The sequence below is a fragment of the Octopus bimaculoides genome, chromosome 9 (genome assembly GCF_001194135.2).
Source record: "Octopus bimaculoides isolate UCB-OBI-ISO-001 chromosome 9, ASM119413v2, whole genome shotgun sequence".
NCBI classification, from domain to species: Eukaryota; Metazoa; Mollusca; class Cephalopoda; order Octopoda; family Octopodidae; genus Octopus; species Octopus bimaculoides.
In genome coordinates, this window is record NC_068989.1 from 70,279,767 (window position 1) to 70,293,762 (window position 13,996).

Below are 13,996 nucleotides of genomic sequence, written 5' to 3' on the forward strand. Positions count from 1 at the left end.
TACAAAGTGGTGCCCCAGTATGGCCGTAGTCAAATAACTGAAACAAGGAAGAGTATTTCGTCGAGTAAACCAATAAATTTTAATCAATTAAAATTACTATTTATATATTTCAATAACCTAATGGCATAAGATTCTTAAAACCGTAACGCGGTAGATTTTTAAAACTACAAAGAAATGCGTACAGTTTGGTGCCCCATGATTGATGCGAATTTCGTTTTTCATAATCATTTTAAAGAAAAATACGTTTCATTAAAATTTTGTTTAGATACATTTTTGAAGGTGTAGATGACGATTATGTTGATAAAATTTATTCATTTGTTTTACTTTGGACTTCTTTTTTTTATCCCTCAGAAAGAGAAGAAAGATGATTTTCCCAGTTTACATTTACTCGGAATATTTTTGTCGTGATTTCTAATTTTATATTGCTAATGAATAATAGCAATTACAATAAAGCAGGCTTTTTTTAATAAATGTTTTAAAAAGTACAAAATTCCCTTTTTTTTTTTTTCAAAGTAAAAATATTATAAAGTTTTTGATTTCATCAACATAAGCTTCGAAAACTTATCTTGCAAAATTTCTCTAAAAAAAATTCATTAATAGAAAACTTTGAAGATACGCAGTTGCGTGGAGCATTAAACTGTAGGTATACCACTACAGTGACTAATCTAATTGAAAACAATTGAACTTCCGTTATCACGTCATTGATTAACATTTTTAGATATATGTTTAAATTAATTTATTAAAGCATTTATTTTAATAAAAAATTGAATTAAAATTATCTTTAATTTTTTTTAATCGTTCAGAAAATAATTAATTTCAATAAGTATTGAAATCATAACGAACCGAAATATACGAAACTAATATTGAACATTTTCAATATTTCAAGATGGTGAGTGATATTCACATGTATTCATTGAATTAGTTGTATTTTTTAATACATAAAGTTTACTTATCTCATCTAGCTTAGCAGTTATCAACTAATGAGAATAATATGATTGTGTTAATTCTTATTTTATGGAATGATTCCTCAAACAGGGTTTAATGAACCTTGTTAAATGAGAAGTTGCGTTGTCATCGCAATACCAAGCGCGGTTATAACCTCGCTTTCTTATTAAAAAAGAAGCACCGGTCATCTATTCACTGGTTTTTCTTATTTCCTTCTTTCTGATTATTCCCTCGGTTTCTTTGATATTATATTTTTCTTATAACGGTCTCTAAATTCTAATATAGACTATGTAGATGTACTTCCCTGTAGTCAAACACCGCTTCTTCGTGTATTACAACTATGTGTACTTAAAAATCAGTGTAAATTGTAATATTATCTTCATATCGAACATGATCTTTTCCGGAAATTGTGTTTTAATAAAATGCTTTATAATTTACCGTTACATTTTATTATTGTAAATTTGTCATGAAATGTATTTTATTGTTCGGTTTTAAAATACTCGGATATCGTAGGTTCACCTACAATAAAGCTTATCGTCGTTGTATGTAAGCGCCCGGCGAATTCAACTCTGCTACTAGTTTTCGATTAGTTGCAGCTAATTTTTTTCATTTATATCGTTAATACTGTAGAGAAAACCATGAACATCATACAATCTCATTCGATCTCGTCTTATGAACCTTTTATTTGCTTTGTTCTCTCTCCTAAAGTATATAAACGAACTGGTAAACCCCCCACATCTTCCACTTGGTTCCAGTTCCTCGTTTATTTTTTTCAAAAAAGTACATAAATAAATTCTGCTTTTGGGATGTTTATAAAATTAAGATTTTAAGATGTTCGATAACGTTATTGCTTTAAAAAATGCATTTATTTTAGATACTCGGGTACACACCACATAGGTTCTGTACTTTCTCCTCTTCCAACATTATGCATTTGTTTTAATGTATCATCGTAAAATCCTAGAATCTATGCTGTGACATCTCTCTCCCTCACTCTCTCTCTCCTTTTATATTACTATGGAAAATTTAGCCGTATTGATATTACCTGTGTCCTGTTCAGAAAACTTATGAATTGGTCAGGCATAAAGTTAACATGGTATATTTTGACACCTTCATAACACTTAGATTTTGTTTGCACAATATGTATGTATGTATACACACATAAAGAGAGAAAGAGATGTAACTCCTCTGTTCTTTCTGGCTTCTTTTCTCATTTTTTAACTTATATTTCCTGGCATATAGCTACCTCCCTTTCTACTGTATAGTCATTCACTTGAAGGGAATGTTAGTTTTTGCAAGTTACATGGTGATCTCATCATCAATGGTGTTATAAAGGAAAAGCATTCAGTACCCTCTGTAAAATGGTTGGCATTAGGAAGAGCATCCAGCCATTGAAACCATGCTAAAGCAGATATTGGATCATGATGCAATCCTTGGGCCTGTCAGATCCTGTCAATCTGTCCAATCCATGCCGGCATGAAAGATGAACATTAAAAGATGATGATGACACAGAATCAATTTACTTAAGAACATAGATGAATATATTATCTCAAAACATATTTTCATCACTATTATAGTTTTTCCTTGCAGTCTTTACTATGACTTGTTGCTTAACCCTTTTGATACCAACCTGCCTGAAACCATCTCGGGCTCTGTAATACAAATGTCTTGTTTTCAAAAGTTCTGAATTAAAATTTTCCACCTAACCTTAGTCACAATTTATATTCCTAACACCAGGTTAATGATAACTAAGTTGTTTTACTAAATTCTTTGTTATATTTTAAATTAATTGAAAGAAACACAGAGCATCTCAACTGAAATATGGTAACAAAAGGATTAAGTAATTTCTCTTCATCAAACTCTATCCTTCACCACATAGATTATCAACAAGACCGTTATTTTCTTCAGCTCCAGTTTATTTCGGTAGCAATCAAATCCCAACATGTAATCCCTAGTTTGTGACAATCATATCTCATTTATATGTGGCAACCTCTGCTTCTAATTGTCATGTCATAGCACCTTGTACAAGCATTGGGTTGGTGCATAATTATTGCGGCTTTTTTTTTCCAACAAAAACATCTTTAAATGACCATCTGCCAAGCAAATGGGAAACAGTAATTGAAGCAGATGGTGAATATGCTCCAGAATAATCATTTAAAGATGTTTTTGTTGAAAAAAAACCTGCAATAATTATGCACCAACCCAATATCTTCTACATAGCTTTAGATTGACCAATGCTTTGTGAGTGTAATTTAATAGATGAAGGCTATGTGCAAGTTTGTATATATGTACTGGTAAAGATTGGCAAAAAAAATACATGCATTTGAAGAGATACTTTGTGATATTCATTCTGCCCAAGTTGCATAGATACTCACCATTGCCCTCACAATGGTGTTGTGTCTTTACTTATTGTCTCCAGTAGTTTCGGCTTTCAACCTGTGAGAAACCAGTCAAATGAAAACTACTTACTTGGAAAACAAGTAAGGAAGAGCATCTGGCCATAGAAAAATCTTCCTTGCAAAAATAGACATAAAACCAAACAAAAAAAAACTGTGTGGTCTGATATTTTTTTTAATTAATATGCATTCAAGGTTATTTTTAACCCTGTAGTATTTAAACCAGCCATATCTAACCCAAATATTCAACCTATTTTATGTTAAAACTGGCTGGATCTCACTTCTTGCATCTACCCAACAATGTCAGTCTAATAATGATTTAAATTTTTTGCCATAAGGGCAGCTTGGGGAGAGGATTAAGTCGATTACATCAACCCCAGCGTTTCACTGGTACTTAATTTATCAACCCCGAAAGGATGAAAGGCAAAATCAGTCTTGGCAGAATTTGAACTTAGAACATAGCAATGAGTGAAATACTACTAACCATTCCATCCAGCATGCTAACGATTCTGCCAGCTTACCGCCTGATATCATTCTAATAATACACAATCACATCATCAAAATTTTGAAGCTACGAGATAAAGCATGATGAATTTAAAACAATGTGAATAAATAAGCATTACATTTCACAGAGTAACCTGAGTGCTAAAGGGTTAATCTTAGTCATCATCAGTACTGTTTCTAATTGCACTCCTTTTTTTCTAGTTTGCAATTTTTCTTAACACCAAATCCCCAAAGAAACACATACACACACACAAAATTATTTTTATAAGTTGTTAGTATTTTCTATATGATGTTGCCTTTCAATGTGAATATATATTTTAGTCATTTAAAAGTGTTATTCCAGTTTAAACAACATTTTTTCTTATTATTCTTCAGGCTAGACGTTATGATTCCAGAACTACCATTTTCTCACCTGAAGGTAGGCTGTTTTCCTTTTCTTTTTTTTACTAAGTCTCTTGTTTCTTCTTGAAATATTTTTTAAATAATCAGGATTCTTTGAAAAAAATGTGTAAAACCAGCAACTTTGTTGCAAAGTTCAAGAAAGTGGTTCCAGCTAGTTTCACTATTTCACCATAAAATCTCATTTCAAATTGCACATACCTTAACCCTTTTCTTACCATATTCCTTTTGAAATACATCACTTTTGTTTCAATTTGTTTTGGAAACAATGAAGAATTTTGCAAACTTTGTCATTTTTAAACTAGTTTTTGAAACATAAATTTATCTTGATATTTTGATCAATTTATAGCAAGAAGATTTATACGAACCTGTCTAAAACCAGGATTGGTCACAGACAGGGTCAATTGTTAATATCTAAATAATAAGGCAGCGAGCTGGCAGAATCGTTAGCACGCCAGTCGCAATTCTTAGCAGTATTTTATCTGTCTTTACGTTCTGAGTTCAAATTCTGCCAAGATCAACTTTGCCTTTCAGGGTCAATAAATTAAGTACCAGTTGCATACTGTGGTCGATCTAATTGATGACCCCCCCTCCCCAAAAATTTCTGGCCTTGTGTCTAGAGTAGAAAAGAATATCTCTAAATAATAAGGAATGGAATAAAAAAAAAGTATGGGTTAACCTTTTGGATACTAATCCATCTGACATCACCTCTGGTTCTATGATACACATTTCCTGTTTTAAAGTGTTCTGAATTCAGGATCCTTCATTAAAATTTCATGTTAATTTATGTTCCAAACGCCAGGCTTAACAATGACAAAGTTATTTTATTTAATTCTTTGTTATTTTCAAAATTAATTGTAACAAAGGCAGTGTGTTTCTACAAAAATATAGCAACAAAAGTGCTAAATGCAATGTCCTTCGTGACGAAAGTATGTTGTTGTTAAATTGATATAATTGATATAATCAAGAAGGATGGCAGTGTGCCCATGACCCTTATAGGGCCTCTCAGACTAGGGATGGGGGATGAGGAAGCTATCCTCAAACTGGGGTCCTAGCCCAGAATGGACTCCACTAATGAAGCCCAAGGTTCCAAGTGATGGTGTTAAAATAAGTGATCTATTAATTCTGCCTCCTGAGTAGGGCATGGCAGGATTTGAACTCAGAACACAAAGGGCCAGAAAAAATAGTGCAAGGCATCCAGTCAGACATTCTAAAGTTCTGTGTTGATTTTTTTTTTTTTTTTTTTCAATCAACTCTGAAAGAATAATGCTAAATTGCTGAACTACTTTATTTTTCTCTTTGCTACCACTTTATCAATATTAACCCTTTTGATACTGCCCCACCTGAGACTGCCCTTGCTTCCATGATATAAATTCAGTGTTAAAGTGATTTGAATTAAAACCTTCCATCAAAATACACTTCATCCTTTAGTGTTCAAATTAGTGTCAAATGTAAAGCTTATTTATTCATATTGTTTTGAATTAGTCATATATTGTCTCATAGCTTTGAGATTTTGATGATGCCATTGTCTATTTTTAAGATGACATTGCAGTGTAGGTGTCAAGGCTAGTTTGAACTTAAAACAGGAGGCATATTTGGGCTGGATATGGTCAGATTAAATGCTAAAGGGTTAACAGTGACAAAGTTATTTTACTAAATTCTTCATTGTTTTTGAAATTAATTAAAACAAAAGTAGAGTATTTCAACTGAAATATGATAACAAAAGGGTTAATGAAGTCGTTATTTCATATTAAGTTAATAATTATTTGTTAGCTCTTTCACTGTGGCTATCAGATATATCCACTCAAAATTTCATTACCCTTAACCAAGGGGAAACAGTTTTTGATACCAATATGTCTTTTGTTGATGAATGTTATGTTAGAAACAATTTTTTGCTGGGATGTGTCGAGTTTATTGAGGCAACGTGATTTGCAAAAAATACCAAATCTATTTTTTGATAGTTATTTGACATCATTACTGGAATAAACATGAAATTTAATTTTGCAATTAAAGGATTAAAACCTTCTTGTAAATTTATGTTCCAGCCTTCAGCTTAATAATGACAAAGTTATTTCACTAAACTCTTCATTATTTTAAAAGTTATTTAAAACAAAGGTTGTGTATTTCTACAAAATATGGTAATGAAAGGATTAACAAAGTTATTCTTTATTAAGAATTATTTGTTATACACAATGAATTAAAATTTATTAAAGTAATATTTTAAAATATATTTCAATAAACATTTTACTATTTCATAGTTAAACACCTGGAATTGAAATTTATTTAAATAAAATCTTGAAATATATTCTTTTTATAAGCATCTTAATATTTCATTTTCAGGTCGTTTGTACCAGGTTGAGTATGCTATGGAAGCAATTGGACATGCTGGTTCTTGCCTTGGAATTTTGGCCACCGATGGAGTTCTTTTGGCAGCTGAAAGAAGAAATGTTAATAAACTACTTGATGAGGTTTCTTACTCAGAGAAAATCTACAAACTTCATGAGTAAGTCAAATTTGTACTATCATTCTTTTGTCTTTTTGATAAATTGAATTTGAATAGACTGCAGTGAAATTCTTTCAGTGACCAGGCAGTAGATGTGTGACAAAACTCTATGACACTTTAAAGTATATAATAATTTCTATTATGGGCATGAGGAAGACGGCAAGGTAGCAGAATCATTAGAATGCTGGGCAAAACGCTTAGTGGTATTTTGCTTGTCTTTACATTTTGGGTTCAAATTCCACCAAGGTTGACTTTGCCTTTCATTCCTTCAGGGTCAATAAAATAAGTACCAGTTGAACACAGGGGTCGATATATAATTGACTTATCCCCCTCCTCCAAAACTTGCTAGCCTTGTGCCAAAATTTGAAACCATTATAGGTATGGGGCCTGAAATTTTGAGGGGTGAGGTTTAGTTAATACCATTGATCACAGAACTTGATTAGTACATTATTTTATCAGCCCGAAAAGGCAAAGTTGGCCTTGGTAGGATTTGAACTCAGAACAAAAAGTCAGAAGACATATCAATGATGGGGGTCAGAATTATGATACGAGAGTTTTGATCCAAGTGTTCATTACCCCACTTCTCACAGTCATCCAGTGTGTCCCTTAGGCATCAGTATCAGCTTCCATCAAATAAGATTCTGTGTTGAATAGTAAACTCTCAAGATATGTCGGGATAAAAATTGTAAACCATTTTCATGTGAAATATAGCCTAACGAAGGTGGTGCCCCAGCATAGCCACAGACAAATGACTGAAACAGATAAAAAATAAAAGATACCCAGGGTAGAAAATAACTGATGATGGGTTTCTTAATTGATATCTCTAATACTTGCTTGATGTGACTTGAAGAAAAGTTTTTTTATCAACCCCCAAAATGATCCTTTCTACTGAAGGCACAAGGCCTGAAATTTGTGGGGAGGAGACTAGTCGATTACATCGACCCCAGTGTTTCACTGGTACTTAATTTATCAACTCCAAAAGGATGAAAGACAAAGTCGACTTTGGCGGAATTTGAACCCAGAACGTAAAGACAGATGAAATGCCACTAAGCATCTTGCCTGGCGTGCTAACGATTCTGTAGCTCACCACCTTATCAACCCCAACCTCAGCTGGATTTGAACTCTGGACACAGTTTTTGGACAAATACTGTGGAGTATTTTTGTCCAGCACTCTGAGGGTTCTGCCAATTCACCACCTGAGTAAATATATAAATATATATTCTACCAAGGTTGACTTTGAATAGAACGAAAACCAGACTCTTCTAATATTCCAAAATAGGGATATGACAAGCTGGCAGAACCATAAATACCAGTCAAGTACTGGGGTTGACACAATCAACTTAACCCCTCCCTGAAAATTGCTGGGCTTATGCCAAAATTTTAAACCAATATTCCAAAATAGGGTTGTAGAATTGACTGAAGTAGAAAAATGCCAGACTTTTTCGTATCATGAAGAAAGATGAAATAGCATTTGGCTATTTGGGTAGAGCCTTTGAAGAAATGCTCAATCAAAAACATAGACATCCACTTCCCTTCATGATACACAAAACTTATCTCATCTTTCAATTTAATTTACTTTTCATTTTTGTCTTTGACTATGAAGACTTTCACTAATTTCCTCAGACTGTAGCTTGTTTATGATGGGTGTGGTGCTCAGATGTCCTGTAGGTTGAGTGATTGCTTAAGTGTCTTTCGTTCAAATTCTAGCTGTGGACTTTTGTTATTCCTCATTATAGAACTAGCTTTGTTATGTTTTATCACACCAATATTTCAGATTAACCATTTCCTCACGATATTTGATTGCTTGATCCCCCAGCCCTGTAAATTTCCATGATTTCATTTGTTTTGTTATTTCAATTATTTTCCAGTGACATGGCTTGCAGTGTAGCTGGTATCACTTCCGATGCCAATGTCCTAACTAATGAACTTCGACTTATCGCTCAGAGGTTAGTTAATTACTTTTAAGAATGTAAAATATAATTGTTTTGAAATCTGCCTAACTGTCCTTTAGACAAGAACTGCAATATGAGCAGATTCATTGCAGTTTGCCAATAATATTCAATACTTTCACGCAGTCTTAATTATTAACCCTTTTCGTACTATCTATCTGAGACTATCTCTGGTTCTGTGATACAAACTTCCTGTTTTAGCCCTTTAGCATTCAGATTACTCTGTTAAATTTATACATACTTAGTCATATAATTTTGAATTACTCATGCATTATCTTGTAGCTTTGATATAAACAATGCGATTGTTTATTTTTAGAATGACATTGTAAGATTGGTGTGAGAGGCCACATTTAGTTGGTTTGAACATAAAACAGGTAGAATATTTTGACCAGACATAATGCTAAAGGGTGGAAGTGGCTATAATTTTAACCCTTTAGCATTTAAACTGGCCATATCTCACCCAAATATTTTACCTGTTTTATGTTTAAACTGGCCAAATCTGGCCTCCAACATCTAGCCTACAATGTCATTCTAAAAATAAACAATCTTATCTTTGAAATCTCAAAAGTATGAGGTAAGGCATGATTAATTCAAATCAATGTAAATAAATATGCTTTATAATTAAACAAATTTCCTTCAAAATTTTATGTTAATTTATGTTCTAAATACCAGATTGATATTGACAGTTATTTTACTAAATTCATTATTTTCGAGATTAATTGAAACTAAGTGTATTTCAGTAGAAATATGGTAACAAAAGAGTTAAACAAGTGATTAAATACATTATAATATATTATACCAGTAGTGTTTGTATTGAAATTTTTGTTTTATTTTAATTCATTGCTTACACATTTTTTTTTAAAGGTATTTATTACAATATGCAGAACCCATGCCTTGTGAGCAAGTCGTAAGTGCACTCTGTGACATAAAGCAGTCCTACACTCAATTCGGAGGTTTGTATATCTATCTATCCATCTATCTGTCTAGCCTCTCTACACCTGGTTCAAAGCCTCCCTCAATACATCACTACCCCACACTCTTATCTTGAGAGTTACTTGATACCCCCATGAGTGTTGGTGCTACACGGAAGAGGCAGCTGATACACTCAGTAAAATGGTTAGCATTAGGGAGAGCAACCAGCAGCAGAAACAATGCCAAAATAAACACTAGAAACTAATGGCTGCCCTCAAGCTTCTTGGGTCCTGTCCAACCCATGCCAGCATAGAATACAGACATGGAATGATAATGATGATATATGTAGACATACATACAGACATGTTAAATTCACCTATTTCTTTATAGATTGAAAAAGAAATGATAAACAGCTTTAATAGATTTTAAACTTTTATTAGGGTCTCATCAGAATTGCCTTCATCATTTGACTACTCCCAGAAAAACAAGTAGCCGATCTGTTTATATGCACACCAAATTCAATAGCTTCAGAGAACTGGAGTTACTAATTTGCATATTATAAGTGTCTAACACTTTATGTATTCAGTATATATATTTTAACATTAAGGTGGTGAGCTGGCAGAATTGTTAACATGACAGGCAAAATGCTTAGCAGCATTTTGTCCATCTTTACATTATGGGTTCAAATTCTGCCCAGGTCGACTTTATCTTTCATCCTTCTGGGGTCAATAGAATAAGTGCCAGAATTGTTACACAGAATAGAATAGGTACCAGGATTGTTAGCATGCCAGGCAAAATGCTTAACAGCATTTCATCCATTTTCACATTCTGAGTTCAAATTCTGCCCAGGTCGACTTTACCTTTCATCCTTTTGAGGTCAATAGAAAAAGTACAAGTTGAGCCCTGGGGTTGATGTAATCTGTTTAACCCTTCCCATAAACTTGCTGGCCTTGTGCCAAAATTTGAAACTAATATGTATTTTAGCATTCTTTGATTTAAACTTCAACCATTTTGTTGTACCTTTAAGCAAAGCTCATGATTCTATTTACCTCAGTCTACTCAGCTAACAATAGGTTCCAATCTTCCATGTAAAGCTGTCTGTAGAATTAATAAATTAATACTATTGTGTTTTATAAATTTCTTGTAATTTTGCATGTTTGTATTAATTTTCAGGTAAAAGACCATTTGGTGTTTCCATTCTGTACATGGGTTGGGATAAACACTATGGCTTTCAACTTTACCAGAGTGATCCTAGTGGAAATTATGGTGGATGGAAAGCAACTTGCATTGGCAATAACAGTGCTGTGAGTATTGTGTATTCTTATGTGTTACTATCATGTTAATTATTTCTGACATAAGCATGATGTCGTTAATGTTAGGTGGGGATGTATTTGATTGAATCAACCCAATAGTTAAGGTTGTTTAAAGCGTGACACTCAGCCCAATGACTGAAAGCAGTTTTAAGTCATTCTTCAAGGCAGTGATCCAGTATGGCTGCAGTATAATCACCAAAACAAGTAAGTTAAAGTGATTCATGCAAAAATGACTGCTTCACCTTACTCGTTTCATGGGGATACTCAAAAAGCTTAAACTTCATACAAACAAGGTCACATACATACGTGTGTGTGTGTGTGTACATATGTATATTTGTTTTGACATCATGAAATAATTATAAACAAGTATTGCCATCATATGAGTAAAGTTTTTCTTATTCAATATTCCATGAAAGCATGGAAATAATATCTTGCTTGAAAATAGGTGAAAGTTGGCAATGGGAAAGGCATCCAGCTGAAGAGAATCTGCCTTAGGGAATTCTGCCTAACCCATGCAAGAATGAAAAAGTGAATGCTAAAATCATCATCATCATCATCATTTAACGTCCGCTTTCCATGCTAGCATGGGTTGGACAATTTGACTGAGGACTGGCAAACCAGATGGCTGCCCCAGGCTCCAATCTGATCTGGCAAAGTTTCTACAGCTGGATACCCTTCCTAAAGCCAACCACTCCGAGAGTGTAGTGGGTGCTTTTACGTGCCACCTGCACAGGAGTCAGTCCAGCAGCACTGGCAACAACCTCGCTCAAATGTTTTGTTCACGTGCCAGTAAGGCAATGCTGGTAACGATCACACTCGAATGGTGCTTTTTACGTGCCACCGGCACGGAAGCCAAGCAGCTGCTCTGGCAGTGATCCTGCTCGGACGGTGCTGTTAGCACTCCACTGGCATGGGTGCCAGTCATCGAATTTGTTTCAATTTCACTTGCCCCAACAGGTCTTCGCAAGCAGAATTTAGTGTCCAGTGAAGGAAGGTTGGCATGGGTGTCAGTCGTCGAATTTGGTTTGATTTCAAATTCAATTTCACTTGCCTCAACAGGTCTTCGATGATAATAAATTCTTTTTATGCCTTCCTTAATTGCAGTTCAGTATAAAGACAGTATGAGATCTCTAACCAGTATGTAATTACTTTATTAACAAGAATGTCACTTGTTTCAAATTTCTTTTCCATGAAAATGCCACATTTTCTCATAGGTACTACCATAAGAGACCCATGTACCTGACACAACCCACCTGAGACCACCCTCTTAAAAAAGACAAAGTTATTTTATCACACTCTTCATTAGTTTCAATATTAATTAAAACAGAGGCAGTGTATTTCAACAAAAATATGGAAAGAAAAGGGCTAAATGCTTTAAAAACACTGTTCGGAAAGCTTCGTCCTGAATCCTATTGAAGATAGTCTGATAAATATTTATCTAATTTGCTGGAGTTACATTTCTTTCTTTTGCAGCTCTCTAACAAAGTTGAGATTAATTAAAAGATATTTAAAGATTGTCTTATTAAACAATCATTCTATTTTCAACCACAGAGTGCTGTCTCAATGCTAAAACAAGAATACAAAGAAGCAGGAATTACACTGGAGGAAGCTCTTTCTTTAGCCATCAAAGTCCTTAGCAAAACATTGGATATGACCAAACTAACATCAGAGAAAGGTAAGGGATTTTATATATATATTGGGCCTCACCGAGGCGATGACTACTGACCGAGACCTTTGGAAATGTGCTGTGCGTGAGAAGACCCGGCAAGCCAAGTAAGATCGTTGCCAGTGCCCCTGGACTGGCTCTTGTGCGGGTGGCACATGAGATGCACCATTTTGAGCGTGGCCGTTGCCAGTACCGCCTGACTGGCTCCCGTAGGATTTTCGAGTGAGATCGTTGCCAGTGCCCCTGGACTGGCTTGTGCGGGTGGCACATAAAAGACACCATTTCGAGCGTGGCCGTTTTCGTGCGGGTGACACGTAAAAGCACCCACTACACTCTCTGAGTGGTTGGCGTTAGGAAGGGCATCCAGCTGTAGAAACTCTGCCAAATTAGATTGGAGCCTGGTGTTGCCATCCGGTTTCACCAGTCCTCAGTCAAATCGTCCAACCCATGCTAGCATGGAAAGCGGACGTTAAACGATGAAGATGATGATGATGATGATATATATATATATTTTGCAGGATTTAAGGTTTTTTTGTTTGTTTTTTTACTTGTCAATTATAAGAATTTATAGTCTTTGAATTGCATGCTTGTTTTTTTATTATAAATTTAACCCAATCAAGACCACACATGGTACTGTGATGTGAACTTCTTGTTTAAATTATGTATGTGCCCTTAATTAGTTGCTGTTATTTGTGTAGTTTGATGCAACATTCATACATCTAATATAACCTTTCGTAATAAACTCATATAGTAGCATGTTACCTTGGTTAGCTGCTCTTTTTTCTATATACTTTGATACTACATTAACCCTTTAGCATTCAGATTATTCCACCAAATGTAATGGTTATTTATTCAGATTCTTCTAAAGACATAGTGCTTTGATATTTCAATGACATGGTTGTTTACTTTTAGAATGACATTGTCAAACAGATCTGAGAGTCTGAATCAAGCCAGTTTGATCATAAAATACTTGGGCTTGATATGGCCAGTTTAAATGCTAATGGGTTTAATACACTAAAGCTAACCTTATGTAATAAACTCTTATGTAGTAACATGTTGCCTTAGCTGCTGTCATTTCTATTTATTTCTATAAAGTAAAATGTTGTTTTAGTTGCTATTATTTCTATTTATTTCAATATTACATTTATGCGTGGAGGCGCAATGGCCCAGTGGTTAGGGCAGCGGACTCGCGGTCATAGGATCGCAGTTTCGATTCCCAGATCGGGCGTTGTGAGTGTTTATTGAGCGAAAACACCTAAAGCTCCACGAGGCTCCGGCAGGGGATGGCGAACCCTGCTATACTCTTTCACCACAACTTTCTCTCACTCTTACTTCCTGTTGTGCCTGTATTTCAAAGGGTCAGCCTTGTCACACTGTGTCACGCTGAATATCACCAAGAACTACGTTAAGGG

At 34.5% G+C, this 13,996-nt stretch overlaps 1 protein-coding gene across 2 annotated transcripts; it reads left to right on the plus strand.

Moving 5' to 3' along the window:
* Nucleotides 1-843: 843 nt before the first annotated feature.
* Nucleotides 844-12,899, plus strand: LOC106881653 (proteasome subunit alpha type-4). Of its 2 annotated transcripts, none has more exons than XM_014932117.2 (7): nucleotides 844-889; nucleotides 4,218-4,260; nucleotides 6,582-6,744; nucleotides 8,613-8,690; nucleotides 9,558-9,646; nucleotides 10,779-10,909; nucleotides 12,470-12,899. In XM_014932117.2, exons 1-7 carry the CDS (start codon nucleotides 887-889, stop codon nucleotides 12,641-12,643), a joined length of 681 nt encoding a protein of 226 aa, XP_014787603.1. In that variant the 5' UTR covers nucleotides 844-886; the 3' UTR covers nucleotides 12,644-12,899. The 2 variants fall into 2 exon arrangements, with proteins under 2 accessions (XP_014787603.1, XP_052826710.1); XM_052970750.1 differs by lacking the exon at nucleotides 844-889 and adding an exon at nucleotides 2,020-2,038.
* The last annotated feature ends 1,097 nt before the right edge of the window (nucleotides 12,900-13,996 follow it).